Raw genomic sequence first — 22505 nt, 5'->3', positions numbered from 1 at the left:
TTCCCTTAAAAAAGTGGTGAAATGGAAGCTCTCAGAAAAGCAGGCACCTTCTGACGGTAGCTACGAGTCCCTAGAATGGCTTTAAAGTGTGGCCAGATGCCACTGCTCAGTGGCACTATCACCAAAGGGTGACGAGTACAAATACAACTAGAGAGAGAGAGGGGAAACTGAACAGTTGATTATAAAAATTAGCAGCAGCATCTGGTAAAATATCTAACTGAAGCTACCGTTTATGAGTAACTCATACGGCGTCCATTCCCTACATTGTGAAACGAGAGGGCTTATCTTTCTGGCTCTGAGATTCTGTCGTTCTGTTGCAATATCGAGAGGGCTGGCCTGAGTGGGAACAGAGTAATCCCTGTGAGAGGTAAGGGTGATATTTCCTTTTCAGTGTTTAAAATGTCATCACTGGAAAGTCGTCCATTTAAGTTACACATTGTCATTCTGTCCTGGTTCTCTTCAGTTGGCAAATATTGCTTTACTAGTAACAGTGGAGGGCACAAATACATCAGTATAAATGACTTTATTAGGTTCCCTCCTCCCCCCCAATATGAGAGTGGAAATGGACAACTGGTCTATCTTCTTCTCAATTTCAACTCAGGCCCGTCTGGCTCAAACAAGTCCAGAAACTTCCATTCCACAGAAAGAGATTTCACAGCCCTCACCGGTTACACCGTCCAGCATAAACACACCCTAGCAGAACTTGAGTCCTTTGGCAGAGCCTGCATGTTCTGGCTCATCTGCAGAGCACAGAGGTTATGACCAAAATTAAGGCCTCTGGAATCCTGCTCATCATTAGACCTAAAAGGAGAGGGAAGAGGCAGCTGATAATGGAGAGCTTTAAGAGGCTGGAGGAGACAGAGGGAGAGCAAAGAAGAAAGGATGAAGACAAGAAGAAGAAGAAAAACCAAGCCAAAAACCATTGTGTGGTTAATCCTAGCGTAAGGCAGTGTATTTTGAGCTGAATATAGTCATGACCACGAAACTGGCAGACGCCTATCAGATGACTTCTCTGCCTGGAGAAATGGCAGATAGCTGGCATCCTCATTGTCACATTCGTTATTAATAAACTTCCTAACAATGGAAGGAAGTGCTGGCATTCAGGGAACCGGGAATGTGTGAAGAGTTGAGTTAACAAATATGGACAGATCCCGGGCAAAACAAGGCCCCACACTCAACACAACATGTTTTCTCCCAGAACGGAAAGTGTCAGGACTGGGACCTAACAGCAGACTGCAGGTTTTGAGTCTTTTTAAAAATTTTTTTTAACCCAAGGATCCATCACCACATTCTTCACAATCCTGATCACAGTGAACATGACTCAATTGCCACCCCATTAATCACACAGCCGAACTCCTATTTATAGACACAACATGTTGTTTTGTTTTGTAGAGAATGGGTGGCTTATGCCCCTAGATTTCCATTCAAGAAGCCAACATCAGTCTCATTGTTCCATTTCTTTAAGAAAGGATGCACAGTAACATTTTTTTGTTTGGGTGGTTAATGCAACAAGCCACGTTGGGTCTGCAGAACACTGGGTATTTCCTAGGCGAGCTCACCATTTGCTTTAAATAGGCTGAGAGCAAAAGCAGTCTCGCTTGGCCCTACCCTCCCACTGAAATCAGAATTGTTCTGTGATGGCAAATCCCGGGAACAATGCTCAGGACAAATCCTACACTCTCTCCCACTTTCAGATGCGCTATGAAAAGGCCATGCGTGCTCAGCTACAACGACAAACACAGTTGTTGTTTTCTTTGTTTTGTTATTCCATTTTTTCTCCTCTCCAGTCTTTCTTAAAATTTCAAGAAATGGGGTAGGGAAGAGAGGAACTAACTCTTTGAAGTCCCACAGAAAGGATTTCAGACTTTTTTTGAGCTCTGAAAACATCATAACCAATGGTTTGGATCCATAGTTGTCCCCTCAGACTCTGAACCTCTGAAAATTGGTTACCTGAAGCACCTTTAAGCAAAGGCAAGGGAGAGAGGGGTCTACAGATTTGGAGGAAGCGTGCAGGCTCCCAGAGGGCAGAGTGAATACAACGTCCCCCGTTTACCCCCACTGCAGCGGGCAGTCCGCAGCTTTACTGAGCACCCAGCAGCGCTGAGCTTGTAAGGAAGCCAAGATGGGGTCAGGCTTCTAGAAGGCAGCGGATGGGGATCTGCCAGCCTGGCTTGAGGGAGCTGCACCCTGAGATGCCTCAACATCCCTCTTCCAGGGGACTGAAACGCCAGGCATCTCTCAGCAGATATGGTCTGGGGACAGGGGCACTCATATCCTTTCAAAGCCTGGCCACCAGAGCCCCTTCACAAATGGATTCGGGATGTGGGTTCCCCAACCATCCTAGGGTCTGAATCCCATCCAGTGCTGTATCAGGAGGTGATTCCTTTTATTCCAACACAGGCCCTGGAGCTTGGGCTCAGGTAGTTCAGCACCTCTAAGGGTCTCTCTACTAGAATACGGCCTATAGGGCTCACAAGGGGAAGCCCCATGTATCACTTCTGAAGAATTTGGGAGTCCTGGCCCCAAGCCTCGATAAATCCTTTCAACTACATGAATCTTTTCTTTTTGAAATGCCAGCCTGTGGCTCAGGGTATTCTTAAGTGTGGACTTCTGACTTCTTTCATAGATATCAGTGACTTTCTTTATTTCTTTAGCATCTGTGACCTCAGATACCAAGTACTGGACATCAGTAATTTTACAGGTAATTATGTGCCCTTAGTTAAATAGAAAAAATCATCCTCACAGTTACTAATAGCTTGGAAATATTTTATCTCTGTTTAACATCAATAAATAGTACACAAAGGCGTTGAGGAGAGGGGCTGTGACTTTTTCAATGCTGTGTATAGTATTTAGCAAAGTTTGGGAGCTACAAAAAATGTTTATACCATAGAAATAATTACAGTGTTGTTACATGGCTCAGTTACACCACAGTTTTGGTAAAGATCACATTGGAAGGATGAATGAAAGATATCAAGGATAGACATGAACTGCCATAGGAGTCTGATCTGACAAGATTAACCTTTAAAGGTGTGACACCAGTATGACAAAAGTGATACAGTGCAATTTGAGGGAATATGTTGGTGGCAGGTACATGAGAGTTCTTGGCAAGACCCAAGATACTATACACTCTGGGAGCATAGAAGGTTCTTAAAATACTGCACACGCAGGATTCTTACTGGTATTCTCCAAAATTTAATTTCAATAATCATGTATCATTGACATCAGTCTTGGCGATGATTCTTTGGATTTGACACCCAAAGCAAAGGCAACAGAAGTAAAAATAAACAAGTGGGACTATATCAAACTAAAAAGCTTTTGCACAGCAAAGGAAATTACCAATGAAATAAAAAGGAAACCTCCTGAATGGGAGAAACCATTTGCAACTCATCTATCTGATAAGGGGTTAATATCCAAAAGATATAAAGAACTCATTCAACTCATTAGCAAAAAACACACAATCTGATTAAAAAATGGGCAGAGGATCTGAACATTTTTCCAAAGAAGACAAACAGATGGTCAACAGATACACGAAAAGATGCTCAACATTACTATCATCAGGGAAATGCAAATCAAAACCACAATGAGCTATCACCTCACATCTGTTAGAATGGCTATCATCAAGAAGACAAGAAATAATACAGGTTGGCGAGGACACGAAGAAGAAAAGGGAACTCTTATGCGTTGTTAGTGGCAATGTCAATTGGTGCAGCCACTAAGGAAAACAGTATGGAGGTTCCTCAAAAGATTACAGATAGAATTACCATACAATCCACCGCCCACTGTCTTTCCTAAGTCATAGGAGGGAGGCCTCCCACGGAGCCTCAGCCTCAGCATTTGAGGACTGTTCTTCAGGCTCTAACTTACAGGGCTGGGCAGAGTCTCATATGCTCCCTGGCCTCGTCACGGGACACGGTTTGTCCTCTGCTGGCTTTCCTCTGCTTAGCTGTGCAACAGAGAGTGGGCAGGGAAAGGCCTGAGAGAGTCAGTGCCCACAACTGGAGCCACAAGAGTGGGGAGGCCAGGGGGCCTTAGCTGCCTCCATCAACACCCAACTCAGCCTGGGGCCCCTATCACTAAGTCATCAAACACGAAAATTGCTTTAATATCTTGGGATAAAGACGCTTATATTATAGTAGTATTATGTTATATCAAGCTGATGGCGGGAACAGAGATAAATTGCTTTCTGGTCTTAAAGATGCCTAGACCTCATTTCTGACGGTGGAGGGATGGCAGCTCCATGTCAGGAGGTTTGGGGCCCCTGTTCACAACCTCACCTGTAGCTGCTGTTAGGTTATTGCCTTTGTACCCCCAGAGGCTGCTGGAGATGAGGGGCCCGAGCAGATGAACCAGGACACAGGTTTAAAAGCAGGGGATACCTGGCGTCTGTGGTCCTGAGCAATACAGCCGCCTCGGGCTTTTATCTCTTCTTCAATAAGAAGAGTAGTTCTCAATGTGTGGTCCCCGGACCAGCAGCAGCATCACTTGGGAACTTATTAGAAATGCAAATTGTCAGCCTCATCCCAGACCTACAGAATCAGACGCTCCGGGGCTGGAGCTCAGCGATGTGTCTGAACATGCTCTCCAAGTGGTTCTGATGCATGCGGAAGTTTGAGAAACCCTCAGGTGGAAGGATCCATTCTCCTTCTGGGTAGAACCACGTCACCTTCAGAAAGTACCCAGATTTCCAAACGGATACGAAACCACAGCAGGGACGCACCCCTCGCTGAGGCTGACGGATGAGTCGGGCTCACCTGTGGCTGGATATGAGGACAGTGGGCGGATAAATCCAGGACCAAATCTGAGACTGTGGGTTTTAACAACGGTTGGGGGGGGGTCTAGCGGGGGTTCGCTCTGGCTCTGCTCTTTGCCAATCACCAGGGGATTGCGAGTGGCTGTCATTCAAGGCAGGGGGCTTGTGTTTTGAATGGCATTCTCTGATACAAGAAGACGACATTCTCTACTGTCTTCACTATAAACCTGCAACCCTCAGAAATAATGATCACTTGGCCCACGGGATTGATGAAAATACTGAACAATCCGGGCAGGGAGAGGTCTACGGTGAACCTACAGTCATCTGGCAGAGGAGGATCTAGTTTTGTGGGGTCTGAAGCTGATGTAATTTTGGTGGCTTTATTTAAGAAAAAGAATGCAAAATATAATATGTTCGCAGATTTTATAAAAACACATGGCCACGTGAGCACATGGCTGGGGCCCTCCCAGGACCTTAGAAAGGCCTGCCCAGTGAGGGGCCCTGAGCCAAAGCACCATCAGTCCCCCCAGTAAATCTGCCCTTTTGTCCAGGAAGGACACACATCCTCTCCCTTGTCCTTTAGTGTCTAAGCTTTCTCCTGGCTCTGACTGGACTCCACCAGCCCAGAAGCTAACTAGACAGCATTCGGCTTCTCATCCTCTCCTGCCTCCTGTCCTTTATTTCATTTTGTCCTTGTCTGCAGTCACCAGACATAGTTAGAGAAAAGACTCTGGAAGATGAGGTAGAGTGAAGACTTTCTGCTTTACTTTCACGGCTCAGAGGCAAGGGGACACCGTCCCCAAGAACAATCATGCTTTGACTACGTGCCCTGGGGAGTGACCTGCATTAGTTATACTTTTATAACTTTTCCAAACCATTATTCCTCCCTCTCTCTCCCCTCCCTCCTCAAACCCGCTCCTCTCCGTGTCACTTCAGCAAATGGCAGCCCTACTCGCAACATCAGCCCGATATGAAACCCCAGAGCTTTTCCGTCCCTCCCAACATCCTATGACAAAATGACCCGCCTGGGGCCCGCAGAAACAGATGGTGGAATCAGACCCTTTGACTCAGTTTCAAATGGTGCTTAATCACTATGCCACACTCTGTGATGGCAAGTCTCTCCCTTCCAGATGCTCAAGAGCATTCTGGACTTTTTAAAGTCTCGAGAAGTTCACCGGGGAATAGAATGTGGTGTCACTCAGCATCAGGACCCTGACCTCCAGCCCCTCCTCAGTGTAACTCTCCTTTAACGAGACACGGGGAGCCCCACCTTCGGTCCTTGGAGCTGACATTCCTGACAGTCAGCCAGCGCATTCAGAGGCTCTGGAGGGTGCCTGAAGAGGCTTCTGTGACCAACAGTCCTTCCCACACTGCCTGCTTCTACTGCCTTTTTTGTTTTTTTCCCACTCTTTCATAATTTTGGCAGTTTTCTCAGATTCCAATTTGGCTCAAAACCTTGGCCTCAAAACCAGAGCCAGCCCCTGGCGGGCCTGCCAAGCTGCCTCCTCGGCTGCTGCCGTTCCCCACCATTCTGGGAGCTACTGTGGGGTGGAAGCCACGCTTCCACGTTCTCTGGAAGGCGGCTCCCCAACCTGAGGCCTCACGTACCTGATGACAGGAGGCTCCCACTGCTGCCGCTGATGATCTTGCCCTTGCTTCCCATGTTGGCCAGCTTGGAGGTCTTCAGCGTTCCAGTCTCCGTCAGGTCGATGGCGATCTCGCTCAGACTCCGTGCGGCATGGATTTTAGACTAGAGTGAGAAAGACAACTTGGTTACAAAGAGGTGTTCCCCTCTGAGAGGGGGCAGTAATCACTCCCCTGCTGGGGGTCCTAAAACTCAGCAAACTGACTAATCTCCTGCTGTGCAGCATTTTTATATTTGTATCCCTTGGTCCCAGATCACTAATTACCAAAGCTCTCTGTGAGAGCAGATATGGCTCAAAAGCTGACACAGTGATGAATTTTCCAAGCCTATTATTCTACAAGCCGCACTGTATGGAGCTTAAAAGCACTGTCTTTGGAGTCAGACTGATCTCCCCTCCGTCCCCCTCCTCTCTGCCTAGTACCTAGCTCTCAGTAAACACTGGTGATTATAATTATTTTGTGCTTAAGGACATACCAAAAAAAAATTTTCAACTTTGTGAATGACATAAGAAGTATCTGAAACAAATTCATGAAGTTCCAATGAATTCTGAAGTGATTTAAACCTCTTAAATTACTAGCCATGGGGCCATGGAAAGTTCAGAGGATTGAGAAGTGACAGCGCCCCAGATGTGCGGGCATACTGTGTGCGTGGGTGCAAGCCTCTGAACAGCTGCTCGTCTGGACACTCGGGTCCCCCCAAGAAGCCCCTGACATGGTACTCTGCTTCCATTCTGATACCTAAATGTGGGAGCCGAAGTCTTCAGATGATGGCTAAAACTCCACTCCACTCGTTCCACATATTAACTGGCCCAACTTGGCTCATCGTCATAGCAGGCTGGAATCATTAGAAAAGGACTCTGCCTTCACAACGACATTCCTCAAAGTAACTGTTTGTAGTAAAGCAGCTTTAGTTTCCGCCTTGGTAAGTGAAATGGGTTTGCATTTTCCACACATGTGTTTGATATTTGCTTTTTTTCTTCTTCAGGAAATCAGTTTTTGTCACGGGGCTTAAGGCAACAGGCTTTACCTATATCATGACCTTTATGAAAACAACCGTACATGCTGGTATAGCCCAGACATCCGCTAATCTTTGCGTGGCTGGTGGCTATAGCATGCACGGGTGTGGAATGAGGTGAGGTAGTCATGTGCATCCCCACCCAGCTGTGTGAGACCACGTCTGTCCCCACATGGGAGAAAGCTGGCAGAGGGCAGAGGTGAAGGCCAGGGTGGGAAGGTAGACCACTGCCCCGCTTCCCCTTAGTTACATTCTGTGCCCAGGTGCCCTCAGCTGGCCAGCAAAGGCTGTCTGAACCCTGTGGCTTCACCCTTCCTCTGGCCTCCATGCTGATGGCGACACTGGTGAATGACATTGACTTCCGATCGCTGAGCACTTCCCTCATGCGAACAAGATGAAAGTGTGAGCCACAGAGGGAATGCGGACTTTGGGTTTGTTTTGTTCACGGTCTATGAACCGTCTTCCTCCTTACCCCCTACGTGAAAAATCCCATTGGTCCTTCCTTCCTGACCTCAACTTTTGTCCCTGCATCAGAATCAGGTCGCCTTCCTCAGGTTGGGGCTTCCTTGTTCATAAAACAACTTGCTGCCAGGCCCTCTCGGGGTTCTGGCTCACAGCAGAAAGCAGGAAGTGCCTTTCGTTTCATCCTGACACAGCAGATCGACAGCACCCATCTGGAGCTTTCTCTGGGCGTGAGCATAGGAAGCACAATCCATTACTTCCTTTCTGTCAGCACCACTCTGACCAAGGCCCACGCTTTAATAAAAAGGAGCCCACGCTTGCAGTTATGCAATAATAACTCACAAAGACAGAGACCAATTCGGCATGGTGGGGAAGGCCTTCTCTGAAGCCAGAAAGATCTGGGTTGGACTCTTGGCTCTCCCCACGAAATCACTGTTTGCCCTCCATGCTCAGCCTCGCTGATTCTCAGATCTGTTTGTAGAATGGAGATCTTAAAACCCACATCACAGAGTTGTGATAAGGACTAAATTAGGTAAAGTGTGTAAAGGCCATTGGAATTGGAAAAGCATATAAATGAAGGTCTGGCAGTAATTCGCTAAATGAGGGTAGATTGATGACTCAAGCTGATATTTTGGGGATCTCATTAATCACAGGGAAGACCTGTTCCCCACACACCACCTCCACTTCTGCCACACATCAATCTCAGAGGCAGAAAACAAAGTACGGAACAGACATCCTTCCCGAGGGAGACTAGATTCTTGGAAGCTTTAGGAAATTACCGGTTTCTCTCTAGAAGGGAAATATCACACTGACTGAACGGACCCAGTGGAGAAAGCACTAAGGGGAAATGAGCAATGATGGGGAGATTTTCTCCTTGCAAAGTCAAGTCTTCGGGCCAACTCAAAAGGGCCTCCAAGATTCTGAACGTTTGCTCTGAGGGTCTTGCCATACCAGATTTTATCATTGTTCCACGAGCAAGGTTTAATTGTCCCCTACCACGCTCTGACTCTGCATGATGGAATGAAGAACAGAATGAAAACCAGCAGAGTGGATCAGGAAAAAAGAAAAGATTAAGAAGAAGCAAAGATGTTTGGACTGGAGGCCAACTTGAGAAGTCCCCACTCTGAGTTCAGAGGAAAAGTGTCTAGTGTTTAAATAATTTGAGCTTTCAAATATTTTCCTCTAATGTCTACAAGACGTTCCTTGGCTCCAGGCTCCAGAGGCTGCTGGGATCCAGTTGAAAACACTGCTGATCTTTGGGGTCAGCATATATAAGTTACCAATTGGAACTGGTGCCTGCATAGCCTCTCATTCTGAATGAGCCAGAGGAAGCCAACCAATATGGCCTCTTTCCCATCTGTCTTTGATGATAGAGGGAGTGTGTGTGTGAGAGAGAGGGAGAGAGAGATTTTCTTAAATGATTTGCACAATGACCCTGAAAGAAGAAAATACCCAACTGCCAGGGGAAGCACACGAAACTTCTTGGCTGCCCACCTCTGCTGATTCAGACCACTAGACCGCACTTATTTCCGGGGTTGATAAACATCACTTGGGACGCCCAGGCTTTGCTGAGGCACTTCAGAGAAAGGAATGGTTGGCATGGCCTGGTACAGTAGAGTGTGAAGCAACGGCCAGTATGCCAGCCAACACTTGGCTGTTCAGAAATATTTGGAAGCTCTTCATCCCAGGCCTGTCAGCCGTCACTCACCCAGAGGCCATTCTGCCCAGTGGACAGGGATCACCTCACTGTTGTGTAAAGAACGACATTCCAGAAACGAAAGGTGTTGTAACATAATTCCTAAGGGAATGTTATCATCTCTGACTTAATTCGGGGAACTTTCAGAGAATTTAAACTTTACACAAGTCTTGGCCAGGGAACAGGATGTTGGATTAATAATGATAATAATGAAAGACAGCCCATATCTCCTAAAGCAATTTCACAAACATTGTGTCAGTGGACCAATCGATAGTTTCGGTCAGGAATTTCCTTTCTTGTTCTCTAACCTGGGGAAAGCGAAGCCTGAGGCATGACGGACTTGCCCAGGCCCACCGAACTGGGAAACAGAGCCCATGGCCTTCCAGATGTGGGAAACTTTTCCTCACCTCTCACTGTAGGTTGAGGACCTACGAGATCTGCGAGGGCTCTGGAGCACCTGTGAGCATTCAGAGCTTACTGGGGAAAGTTCTCGTGCTCCTGGGAGCACATGCATTTCCTTCAGTCCCCCAGGGGTTACTGAGAAGGATGGCTGAAATTTCCCTATTGCTGTGGCATTTGGTCTGGCCTCTTAAATGACACTTCTGGTTAATAAGTGATCTTTGATAATTACGCGTTTGAGGGTTACTTGTTGCATCAGTGGGCTGACCTGTAAACCTGGTGAATAAGGCTTCTCCAACTGCAGAGAAAGACCAGCTTCAAGGATGGGGATGAAGAGCCCCCAAAAACAGGCCTCCTGAGTTACCCACTCTCTATGCAAAAACCCAGCATGGCGGGAGGAGCTCAAACAGCTAATGTGCTATGCTTAGGGTGAACTATGCTTCTTCTTTTCCCCTTTCAAAATGCTGGTATGAGTGTGTGGGGGGTCTGCCCACAAGAGGAATTGGCAGTGGGGTTCAGGAGGGTTGCCAAACTCTTTACCCCTCACTATCTATCACCAGAACAATACAGAGGATGGAATCTATGTTCCGAGGCTTCAGCCTCCAATTCTAGCCACTGGAGGGGAAATGCTGGTACCCATCCACCCTCTCAATCTAAAGCATGAGTCCAAACACATTGGCCCAGTTTCTTTTGATCCAATCAGGCCTCAAATACCTGTGCCAATGCTCACCATCACCAAGAGAGCTGTGGAATACTCTCGTTCCTCCTAACCACAAAAATATTCCACTCTGTGCCCATTCACCCCAGAAAACGACCCAAAAGGGGGTCAGGAAGAAGACTCAGGAGACCAGAAAGTGTGTTACAATAAAGAAAGTGACTGCCGCATGGGAAAGGCCCTAATTTGAAATTGAATTACAAGTTGAGGGATTGTTTCTTTTCTTCCTGTTTTCTTACTGTCTCTCTCTTACCTCCCTCTCAACTCCAGCTCTCTCCTTCACACCTCTCCCCAAGCCAGGGAAAGAAGAACTCTACCCACAAGGAAAATAAGGCAAAAGAGGAAGCTGAAAGGACCCAAGAGGGCACCCATCCAATGAATCTTGAGCCCAGTGAGCCCAGGGTCCTGTCACCCACTCCCTCCCAAGAACTCACACAATGGGGCAAACCTCCCAGAGGTGGTGGTTCCGACTAGGCCGGGGGCCAAGGTCGGTCTTGCTCTGTAGCTCCGCATTCCACCCCCAAGCCAGTAGGATCCTGAGAAAGGTGCAGGGCCCATCTTGATATGGCTCTACACCTGAGGGGTAATGAACTGGAGTGGCTTGTCGGGGGGAGACAAGCGGAGCACAGCAGACAAGGCTGGAAGAAGAGAGGGCAGAGCGTTGATACAAGCTGTGTGTGAACCAAGGCGACGTCATTCTCCCACCCACCAGAAAAGGCACCGTGGGTCTGGACTGGGGCTGGGTCCAATCTCCCGCAGAGGATGACTGTTTACCAAGGCCCGAGGCGCCAGGGAAACCTTCGGGAAACAGGGTTGTTGGCTTCCCACCCCCCCCATGTTTCCAGTTTTGCATTTTTAAAAAAATGGAGTTGGCAGTTGGAAGAGCCTGGAGGGTTTTCACAGCAATTATCCTCGGTGGTATCTATTAGCTGAGAACGGCTACTTTTTTTTTCTCAAAAAGAAAACAATATGCCACTGTTTGAACACCAAAAAGGTCGGGACTGCTTGCTCCCAGGAGAGGTTCCTGAGGTTCAAGAGCATGGTCGGAATTCCTCAAGAGGGCCCTACCTGGCTGCAGGGAAGGGCTGAGTGGCTCTGACTGTGGTTGGGCCAGAAGCCCTTGACCAAGTTGCATGGAACTTGCCCTCTTGAAGAACTCGCCTCGTTCCTCCCTCCTACAGCCGTAAAAGGCAAGTCTGTGCCTGTGCACATCCCATGGCAAGGATGCAGCGCCTCCTCACTCACCCAGTTCCCAATCCCTAAACAACAAGATCCAGACAAGGGCCCTCAACTGTCCTTAGGCTCGGTGGAACATCTGTCCCAGCAGAGTCCTTCTCAATCCCAGGAAAGGGACTTACCTTACTCTGCTTTCTGTCCAGATAGAACTGGTGTTGGCTAATGGCCATAGCCCAGATGGACTTGATTAATGCTGGACACGCGTACCACGTATGCACTGCGATGCCACTGTGTCCAAACGTCCTCCTTGTCACTGAAGCCCTGGGAAAGCAAGAGTCAGAAGGTCCGACCATGTTGATGATGAGGGAATCCATTGATGAGCAACAGCTTTTACTGAGAACCCACTGGGTCCTAAAAGCCCTGGCCTAAGGGTGACAGATGAGAGTGCATGCGTGTGAGTGTGTGCTTAGGGAAACTGGCTGGCAAAGGTCCTCTTGTTATTTCTTTAATTAAAATTATATCTAAGGTGTACAACATGATGATTTGATATAAATGTACATAGTGAAATGATTACTACAGTCAAGCTACTGAAACATATCGTCTCCTCAAAGTTACCATTTTTTGTGATAACACCTGAAATCTATTCTCTTAGCCAATTTGCAGTATTCAATACAGTATTATTAACTATAGTCACCATACCGTACATTACAGCTCTCGACTCAGCCTAGATGACTGCAACTTTGTACCTCTGACCAACATCTCCCCATTTCCCCCCCCTCCTCGCCCCCGGTAACTACCATTCTATTCTCTGATACTATGTATTTGAGTTTTTTAGATTCTACACACAAGCAAGATCATGCAGTGTTTTTCTTTTTGTGTCTGGCTTATGTCACTTAGCATGCTATCCTCTAGGTTCATCCATATTGTTGCAACTGGCAGGATCTCCTTCTTTTCTAAGGCTGAATAATATTCCATTGTATATACATGCCACAATTCCTTTCTCCATTCAACTGTGGACAGACACTGAGGTTGTTTCCATATCTTGGCTACTGTGAATAATGTTCATCTTTTGATTTACTGGCTCCTTAGGGTTCAGAGGTTCAGGATTTGGTCAGGCCTCTGCCTTGTCTGGGATAAGATGGGTCATTTTAGGTCACTGGACGGTCCTTTCTGATCTTCAGCTCCTGGCGCTGGGCCAACACAAACTTCAGAGACAGGAAAAGCCTTTGACAATGTCCCTCATTAAGCAGGCAATGCTGCCTATGGTGAAGGATGAGTGAATTCTCTTCTAATTGCCACAGGCCACAGCGTCTGAGGGAATCAGGACTTCTTATATTACTCTAACTCAATGTTGTTTGAAAGAGTTGGTTATCAATTATCAAATACATTCAGAGGGCAGACAGAGTATAAAGAATGAAAAGACAGAAGGCAGAAAGAAATGAGCCCAGCCAAGCCCTCCACACTATCCCATCCTGCCATATACATTTATGGAGGAGATATGGTTACATATATGCATGGAGCAGAGAGAGGCAATCAGACTTCAAAAATGAAAGAGGAAACACTGGTCCCAACATAATTCACCATATTAATGGAATTGGGGGGAAAAAGGGTTAGGTGATCATGTTCTCAGTGAGGCTATTTATAGGACAGGTGGATTACTTTGCAAGTGAAATCTGAGAACATGTTTTTACATGCACATATGTATAAGGCAAGGTGATGGGACTGTGGGTGGCGTCTGGGGTATCTGATGCGAACGTCGGAAGAAAAATGTGTGTTCCCCAGATTAAGATATCTAATTTAGAAGACACTTGGGTAGTCAGGACTTGTGAATAATCACTTTTTTTTCCCAAGGGAAATTTTCCCTTGAAGCAAATTTAAAGCCACTCCCATCACCTTCCCTTGGGGGCTGAAGATTTAACGGTAGGTCTTCTTCAAACCCACTTTTAAGGAGAAATTTAAATCTGGTGGTTAGTTAATGCTACTGATTCGAGGCAGGGTATTCCTCCCCTTAGTTAAAACAAAAGTTAAAAGAAAACGCCAGCTCATGAAAGAGCATACAGTTGAAAATAATGCAAGAGGAGCTGGCGAGAGAGTGAGAGGGAAACCCCTACGAGTCTTAGCAGATTTAAAAAAGAAGCTGTGATCTGAACTCCCACTTTGGCTTCCAAAGCAATGGCTGCTCCTGGGAGTAAATACCATTTTTTCTTGAAATACATTTTAGTGAAAGTAGGGTACCAGGCTAGGTGCTTGTATTTTTCACGTAAGGAGAGTGAGGAAGGGTTAAGAGGCTTGTCAGGTCCAGGACGTTCTAAACAACCCATGGGAGCACCTGAATCAGATACACTGAGAGCTTTTCTCCTGACTCATTATTAATTTATCTTTTCTCCGCATCTTTCCCTCCAGGCTCTTCCCACCCCACCAGCTCTTCTATTTTGACTAAACTTTAGAAACTGAGTATTTGCCCAAACCTAGAGAAGTGTAGAAACAGCACCAGGTACTGAGTTAGGATGCATTCACAGGAGAACAAATCCCACAGCATCTTCTGTGATCCAACCTGTGCCCATGGACTCAGGAAGCACCCTCTGCCCTGGGTGATTCCTTGTCCTCGCCATGTCCCATGGATGACATCTTTAGGACATGGTTCTCTCCCACACTTGCCATCTGATTATTTTGGTTCTGACGCCCTTCCTGGTTTGGGGGAGTTGGCTGACCCCTGAATCACCCCAACATACAGTCAACTAGATTTGTCTTCCCTGCTCCACATAAACAAGGCAACAGCAACAGGATGACACATTTAACTTAAGGAGCACTTACTGCTGTGTGAGGCAGACACCCGGGCTTAGAGCTTTGGCTCTGCCACCCGACTAAGCAGCTAATCGGAAGCGATTCCCTTTGCTTGCCTCTGTGTGTATTTGGACAAGTTGTCTTTCAAGTGGACGTCAACTTGGGTTTCCACCTCTGACATCAGTGAAGACACCTCCCTGGCCTCTCCTGGCCTCTATACTCCCTTCTTGCCTCTGGGCAAACAGAGGGCTATTTTCCTCCAGGGTACATGATCCTGCTCTGTGCTTAGGCTGCCTCGGGCTCCTCCACTTTCCTCTTCTCTCTTCTGCCCACTTGACCTGATGGACATCTTTATCCTTGAGGGCCCTACCTTGAGCTTTAAATCCTCCTCAGCCTACAAAGGTCAGCTCAGATCTCTCCTGCTCAGAAAGCCTCTCCTGAGCAGCCTAGCTTCCAGTGACCTTCAGATTTATGGCCTGTGCCATCTGGCACTTGGTCCCCACTGCCTTGTGTATACATAGTAGTAAAGTGTGAGAGCTCTGGCGCCAGGCTCCCTGGGTTCGAATCCTGCCTCTACCGCTTACTAGCCATTTGTAACCTAGAGCAAGTTACTTTGTTTCTTGGTGCCTCAGTTTCTCACCGGGAGAACAAGAAGACCAGTGGTACCTATTTCTTAGAGTTACAGAGAGCACCCAGGTGTGTAGAGCGGTACCAGCACATATGAACACTCAGTAAACATCACACCCCTTTTGCCTGTCTCCCTAGCTGTGTGGGAAGTTCTTCAAAGGCAGTGGACCCTGTTTTGGAGCCCGAACATAGAAGCTACTCAACAAATAAAAGATCGACCACTCTCGTTTAATAGGCTAAAAGCCCATGTAATAGCAACATGTGAGGCTTAGACGCTTTCCTATACCCCTGGGCCTTGGGAAAAGGAAGGGAATTCAGTGTTACATCACAGAGAGGGCAACAGACCCAGAGAGAACACACACACACACACACACACACACACACACCCCCACACCCATTCTAGGATTTGTCCAAGGTGCCTCTGTGTGTTATCACAATTCCCAACAGAGCACAGGCATGGAAAGGCTATCTAGTGCTTATGCTCCAGCCCCTCAGATTCTCCAATGTCCAGTTTTCATTCTGTCAAGCATCCCCTTTCCTCCTCTGACCTATGGTGGCAACATTTATTTCGCTCTTTTTACAGATAAGTTTTCCTTCCTCTCACGCTCTTCAGACTCTGGTCTGATATGGTTCGCCTGGAAGAGTAACAATTCCTTCTCAGCTGGAATATTATTCTCAGCATCTCTCTCTTCTCCACTCAGTCAGCACAAATGGATTCCTGCTCAGCAGAGGCAGGGTCTCCGGACTGGGAGCCCCTTTGCGGGACCCTGAGAAAGGCTGGACCGGTCGTTAATCTACTAATGCTGCCATGTTCGCCTCCAGCGACAGAGACCTGGAATCCCTAACATGTTCTCCACTTGTTTGTCGTGTAGGAAACTGTGGGGCATGGGGCAAGCTCTTCCCCTCCACGGGAGAGGCTGTTCCATGCAGATTACACAGCGGGCCAAGCAGCGCGTCAGCCCCACTAGGTTATCAGAGGCTGCAGGAACAGAGACTACCGCACAAGCCTCAGCACTCTGACGGGCGCGGGGGCGGGAGTGGGGGCTGTCTCCCTGGGAGGCACAGCAGCTTGTTTTGAGAGCTCAGAAGCCATGTGTGAGGGGAGCCGGTGCCAAGCCCTCTTTCCTAGGCCAGGGCTGGGGTATCAATGACACATAAAAGCCATGTTCGCTTCTCTAGAGAGTCTGATCTTTTTACTGTCTTCCCAGGGCAACCTGCTTGTAAACTCATTTTTGGACCCATTGAAAGCCATTTCTCCTTAGGTGTCAGGCCTGTTTTTATGAAACTTTGCTGCTAGTTTCTGGCCTGCCTGTAACTCTAGGACTGCTGGCAGACAAAGAGAGGAAAAGCCGCGGGTACGTACGCACTGCCCCCGAGAACCTTCCACGCAGGGCTCGCTGCATTCCAGACGGGGACCCTATTGTTTGGCATCTGACTTGGAGAGCATTGATTTTTGCATTAACGCTCCCTGGGAAGCAATGAGAGGTGGAAAGAGAAAGAATCGGATTTCTTTCAATCCGCCCACAGTGCTAACACCTGAAAATTACAGCTCCCGGAATCAATTTAGCACAACTGCTCAGGGTACAGAATGCTTTTGGTGCTGGCTGTCCTGCCTGAAACATTCTGAGAAGCTCTGACAAGCCATCTTTCACACACTTTTCTGGCAAAAACTGCCTAGAAGAACTCAGACCACTGTCCTGTTGAATTTGGCGGTGGTTATGAAATGCTACAAATCTCTAAAATGCCCCGGCATGTAACGATAACTCCACACATATGAACCATCAACACTTGTAGCCAGATGAGAAGATCAGGGAATCGCTAATTTCACACACATATGCACACTTGAACCCACCACATTTATCAACACACTTAGTACAAAACAAAGCTTTTCCTGGCTGATTTAACTGTTTTCCACCATCAACCATCCTCTGCCCCTCCCCCTAGAATGACCATGAACAATGACAGCACAAAAATAGTAATATAAATAATATGCCGAGCCAGCCATGCACTCCCAGAAGAAAAGGATTTTTCCAGCTTACCTGCGTGGGTCATGAACTTCCACGGAAAACTTCTTTTCTCTGAAATACAGGTTTTCCAACTGTCTCCACTGGAAGATCTACACAGAAAACAATGCAGTTGAAACTCAGAAGGGGTTGGTTCACGCTGTGGTGCTCTCTTTGCTGCTGAATTTCTACGGCGGGCAGTTTCCTTATCAAAGCGGAGCCCGGGGACGGCTGTTTGTGCCTCCGCCTCCTTCGCTTCTTGCTTGACACACACACACACACACACACACACACACACACACACACGCACACGCACGCACGCCGCCGCTCTCCAGTTCAAAACCCAGCACTGTGGGTGTGGATTTTCCTGCAGGTTTCTTAACGGGAACAAAACAAGTTCTTTTCAAGTTGTTCTCCTCTGCTTTGCCTTTGTTGGGTTCTCCAGGACAGTTCCCAGCGCTGCAGACTTTTCCCTCCAAGGGGAGGAGGGGAGGAGGGGAGCGGGGAGAGAGCGGCGGCCGGGCGCGCGCAGGGGGCAGGGGCGCGGGGAGCGAGGCGCTCTCAGAGGCAGCAGTAGCCATCTGCGCTCCTGCCGAACCAGCTTCCTCCCTCCGGTGCTGAAATGGGAAGGCGGTCAAATTCCCAGCCTCCCATCGGGACTCCACTTCCTGCCCACTAATGTGTAAGAGCTCCCACTCGCCCCGGCCAGTCCGGATGGCCAGGAAGCCTCTCTGCGCAGGGCGGGGGCTGCAACCACTTTCTTTGGGGGCTGGCGACTCAAGGCAACAATATGAGGCTGTCAAGCGCCAGCTTCTTTCTGCGGCACAAAGAAAATCCAAGAGGCTCGCTGCCATCGGGGAGCGTGAGGAGGGGAATGAAGGCGGTTCTGAAAAGGGGCGGGTAAAAAGTGACCCCAGCTGCCCGATGGGCCCCTCCGGCCCGGTGGTCGTCCCTCCTTCGGACGGGGAACCCTTAACTCAGAGGCTGCCTGCCTTGTCTGGGAGTAATTAGGGCCGCAGCGTTGCTCTGCGAGGGGGCTTCCTTTCATCGGATGAAAAAGAAAGTTACTTAACCCTCTGGGAAATGTCAAAACAGGTTAAAGTTATGCGCGCACACAATTATATTTATATTTAGACATTTATATTTGATGCATACGGCAGCCCCTTCTAGATACTTAGAAGTTGAGCTTATTTTGCCCCAAGAAGAGGAAAGCAGAATCCCGTTCTCCTTCATCCCAAGAGTGGCCGTTCCTCCCAGGGGTCCTCCATGTCTTTGCCTACTGCTTTGAGGCACGTGCTCTTTAGGGTCTCATCCTAGACCCAGAGTCCCCTCATCTGAGACACCTGACCCTCTCTGACGTGCTTACATTTTCTCCTCCTTAGAGATGGGACTGCGATTTCCCTGGGTCCCATCAACCCGGCCCTGGAAGGCCCAGGGCACTGCTTAGTCAGGGCTTGGCCAAAAGACTCCACCCCTTCGTCAAACTGGGCTGCAATAAAAGCTGCGTCTAGAATGGCTGCATTCTTTTCTCTTCACAACCTGCCCTGCAGAATTGTACCATGATTTCGCCTGCATAACAGGAGGAGGACATCGATTCTCTTATTACACGCCACCTCTTTGTCCACAGCGCAAAGAACGTTTCATTCTGAAGCCCAAGGAAAGTTGTGCTTCTTTCTCCTTTCAGGTCAGGTGCAAGCGAATGGAGAGACATTTCAAGGAAAGTGACTGACTCAAACAGCCCTGTGTCAGCTCACAGATGAAATGCCACCTGAGTCGTCTATGACTCAAGTCACAGGTCTGAGTCTTACGCTCTCGTCTGATGCTACGCTAAATCCCTCAATGAGACACCCAAAGTTCTCTCTGACCCCCCGTGTGAATATTTATGGACATTCCCCTGAACTTAGCCACAGACACAAAAGCACCAGAACTAACAGATCCCCGGCACTGACCCCAGGATTGGGAGTAAACAGAACTAAGTGGCCAGGCACACAGGCTCCGGAGTCTGACTGCATCCGTTTGAATCCAGGCTCCCCTACATCCAAGTTGTCTGACCTTACGCAAGGGAGAGCATTTCCTTAGGCCTCAGTTTTCCCATCTGGAAAATGGGAATAATGCCCCTCGAAGGCAGAAGCACCAGATCCTTCACGCGGTATGGCACAAAGTAAGTGCTCAATGAGCTTAGAGCTCAGGGTGATTCCTAATTGTTCCTGCTTCTCCCGAAACCTGGCAGATAAAAGAGGATAACTCCAGAGCAACCAGAATTATTCTTTTCTTTTTATTTATTTATTTATTTTTGAGGAAGATTAGCCCTGAGCTAACACCTGCCACCAATCCTCCTCTTTTTGCTGAGGAAGACTGGCCCTGAGCTAACATCCGTGCACATCTTCCTCTACTTTATATGTGGGACACCTACCACAGCATGGCTTGACAATTGGTGCCATGTCCACACCTGGAATCCGGGCCGGCAAACCCTGGGCCGCTGAAGCAGAACGTGCACACTTAACTGCTGTGCCACCGGGCCGGCTCTATTCTTTTCTTAACTGTCTTAACTCAAGCCTTGATGCTGGGGTGTCAGAAGATATCATATGATTATTGCCATGCTGGAAATCTTGAAGGAGGGGTACAGAATTATTCCCCGGCCCCCTCGCCCTTCCCTTTCCGCCAAAGAAAGGGGTGGCTGGTCGATGGCTGTTCCTTGAAGGGCCGTCAGCCCCTGTGCTGCACCCAGCTTGGCCAGGACGGCTTCATGGCTGTGTGATCTGCAGGCCCCACGCTCAGAAGGGACCCATGCTTGGTTAAAGCTCTGTTGTTTCCTTCTTGAATTTCTCAGTAAGTCGGAAGCTAGGGGTCCTGCATTTGCATTTTGCACCAGCCCCGCAAACTGTGTCACTGGTCCTGTCTCTGGTCCTGGCTGGTGCTCATGCTGCGGACACTGTCCTGGGCTGGGCATGTAACAGGGAGAACCCGCTCAGGGAGCTTTCTCCTCTCGCTCAGGAGGAAACGAAGCAAACCTGGGGTGGGCATGCTGTGAACACCTCACCTGGAGCCCCTCCTGCCTGGTGAAGAACCGCAGAGCCAATGCTCAGAGGCCTTGGTTCCCTGGCAACTCCTCCCTCCCCGAATCCTTGCAAAGCTGAAGGCAAGCTGAGCCTTCCTGGAAATGCTCCCCCCACCCCATTTTGCCTGGTGTGGAGAGCCTCGCTTCTGCCATGGGGCCCAAACAAAACCATCTGGGCTCTGCGGCGGCCCCTCGATCCACCGCCACCACCACCCGCACTACCGCTACCCAGACTCCTGCGGTGGGCACTGAACCCGGGCAGCCTGGCTCCCAGCATCTCCCGAGGACGAGGTACTGTCTGTAGACATTTTCTAACAGGGGTCAGAGCAGTGGCTTTCCCTCATGTCTGCTCTAAGGAGGGATTTTTTTTTTTTTGCAAATGAACTATTAGGAATGGAGGGTGGGAGTGAGGCAAATGAATGGACAGTTTCAAGACAGGGTTGCATTGGGACACTAGCAGGAAGTGCTCATGTGGGGACCTTTGCCTGGTGGGATGGGGGGGTTGGGAAGCAGGGTATGAAGGCAGCTGGATGCCCTCCTGCACCATTTCTGTGGCTGTGCCGCACAGCTTAAAGGCCCTGCCTGCTACAGCCTCCACTCTGAGGCTGGCCGAGTAAAAACAAACAAAGAGAAGACACTTGACCTTGACCCCCCATTTTAAACAGGGTATGCTGTGCTCTGACTCTGCTGGTTTGGGGGCAGCCCCTGATCATCTGTGTCACTCCAGGAGAGCCACCCTGGCTCATCACAACCCTGTCACCAGGTAAAGATGTCACCCCGCTTTGGGACTCCACATAAAGACACATCAGACACATACAATGACCATTATGATTGCACCAGTTCCCTTAGGATTTTGTATAACTCCTCCTACAGCCAAGTATGCCCCAGGAGCTAATTAAAAGCTAAAATACATGATTGTATCAATAATCAAAGGATTAATTAATGCCTATTAAATCAAGGCCTTGCTAATACACTTCATTTGGGCATCTTTAAAAAGCTCTGCAAACATCTCTTCTTTGATCTTCTGGCATCCCCGGAGAAGAGTGAGGGGGAAATTCTCTTCTTGGGGAAAACGAGGCCCAGAGAAATTAAGGGAAACTGCCTAAGGCCACACAGCAAGTCAGTGAAGAAACCAGAAATAGGAGTCAAGGACACCTGGCCCATTACTCTAACCTCTAACTATGTTCCTTTCCACATGGGTCCACCAATTAGGGGGAACAGCTCTTACTCACTAATGGCTGGTTAACTTCACGAGTGGAATGATTTTGATAAATGAGCAACAATGTGACTGTAAGTGGGAAGTATAAAACCAAATCTTTTTAGGCCTATATAATGGCTCTCCTTTCCTTATACGCTGTAAATGATGACAAGTATTACTACTTTCTCTTCTTAGAGACCTGGATTCCTCTGGTTTTCCACACAGAGATGCTTCAGTATTCAGTAGCTTTCAATCAGGGACCAACAAATAACAGGAGTCGTGATTAAAAACAGCCTTAATAAGTTGGGCTTGCCCTAAAAACAGAAACTCAGAAAACCATCCAGAAGTGGCTTCATTGAGATGGTGTCTGTTACTGTCATTGGGACCACAGCTGGGACTAGATATGCATTCATAGTTTCTGATGCAGACTTTCGATTCCCAAGTGATCACGGGTCCTCCACTTCCCCTTTCGGGGCCTCCATGTCCTAATGTATAAAACAGGAGATGGGAAACGTTTATCCTCAGAGAGGGAACAAGAGTGGCTAAGAAATATGGCCTCTGAGCCCTGTGTGCACCATAAACACTTAATGAGCTGGACCTGGTTAGTGGATCTTATTAGCTGGTCTGCTGGATTCCCACATCCTGTGTGTGGCTGAAGGTCAGGGCAGAAAAGGGCGAACATCCCCCCCCCCCCCCCCCTGGCCCTGTTCTTTCTGAAGGCACAGCAGGGACAGACTGAAGCGGCCTTGACTCCATGAGACTTCCTCCCCGGCAAGTGTTTACTGAGCGCTGGGACAGAACGGGGGATGGCAGACGAGCCCTGGGAATGCTGTGGAAATAAAGCCTTGCGAGGAAGCTCACTCTAGTGCCTCTGATTCTTGCCCAGGACTTTGGGGAGCCTTGTCTTCCTCCTGTCCCCAAGGCTGACTCACCAAGCCTCTTAATGACCTCTCTCTGAGCAACTTCCTGCTTCTTCTG

General features: G+C 48.4%; 1 protein-coding gene across 1 annotated transcript in view; it reads right to left on the bottom strand.

Annotated features, from left to right (window-relative positions):
• FRMD4A (FERM domain containing 4A) overlaps nt 1–22505 on the bottom strand; it is a 275085-nt gene that overhangs the window by 46244 nt on the left and 206336 nt on the right. The window contains exons 12-14 of the mRNA XM_046678619.1: nt 17308–17384; nt 12040–12178; nt 6359–6500 (exon numbers count right to left, since the gene is read on the bottom strand). Of these exons, the coding sequence (XP_046534575.1) occupies nt 6359–6500; nt 12040–12178; nt 17308–17384 (358 nt within the window). The remainder of the gene's footprint in view (nt 1–6358; nt 6501–12039; nt 12179–17307; nt 17385–22505) is intronic.

Source organism: Equus quagga, chromosome 12 (assembly GCF_021613505.1).
Source record: "Equus quagga isolate Etosha38 chromosome 12, UCLA_HA_Equagga_1.0, whole genome shotgun sequence".
Classification (NCBI taxonomy): domain Eukaryota; kingdom Metazoa; phylum Chordata; class Mammalia; order Perissodactyla; family Equidae; genus Equus; species Equus quagga.
The sequence above is the reverse complement of the archived record's forward strand: the minus strand, read 5'-3'. Positions and strand labels throughout refer to the sequence as shown.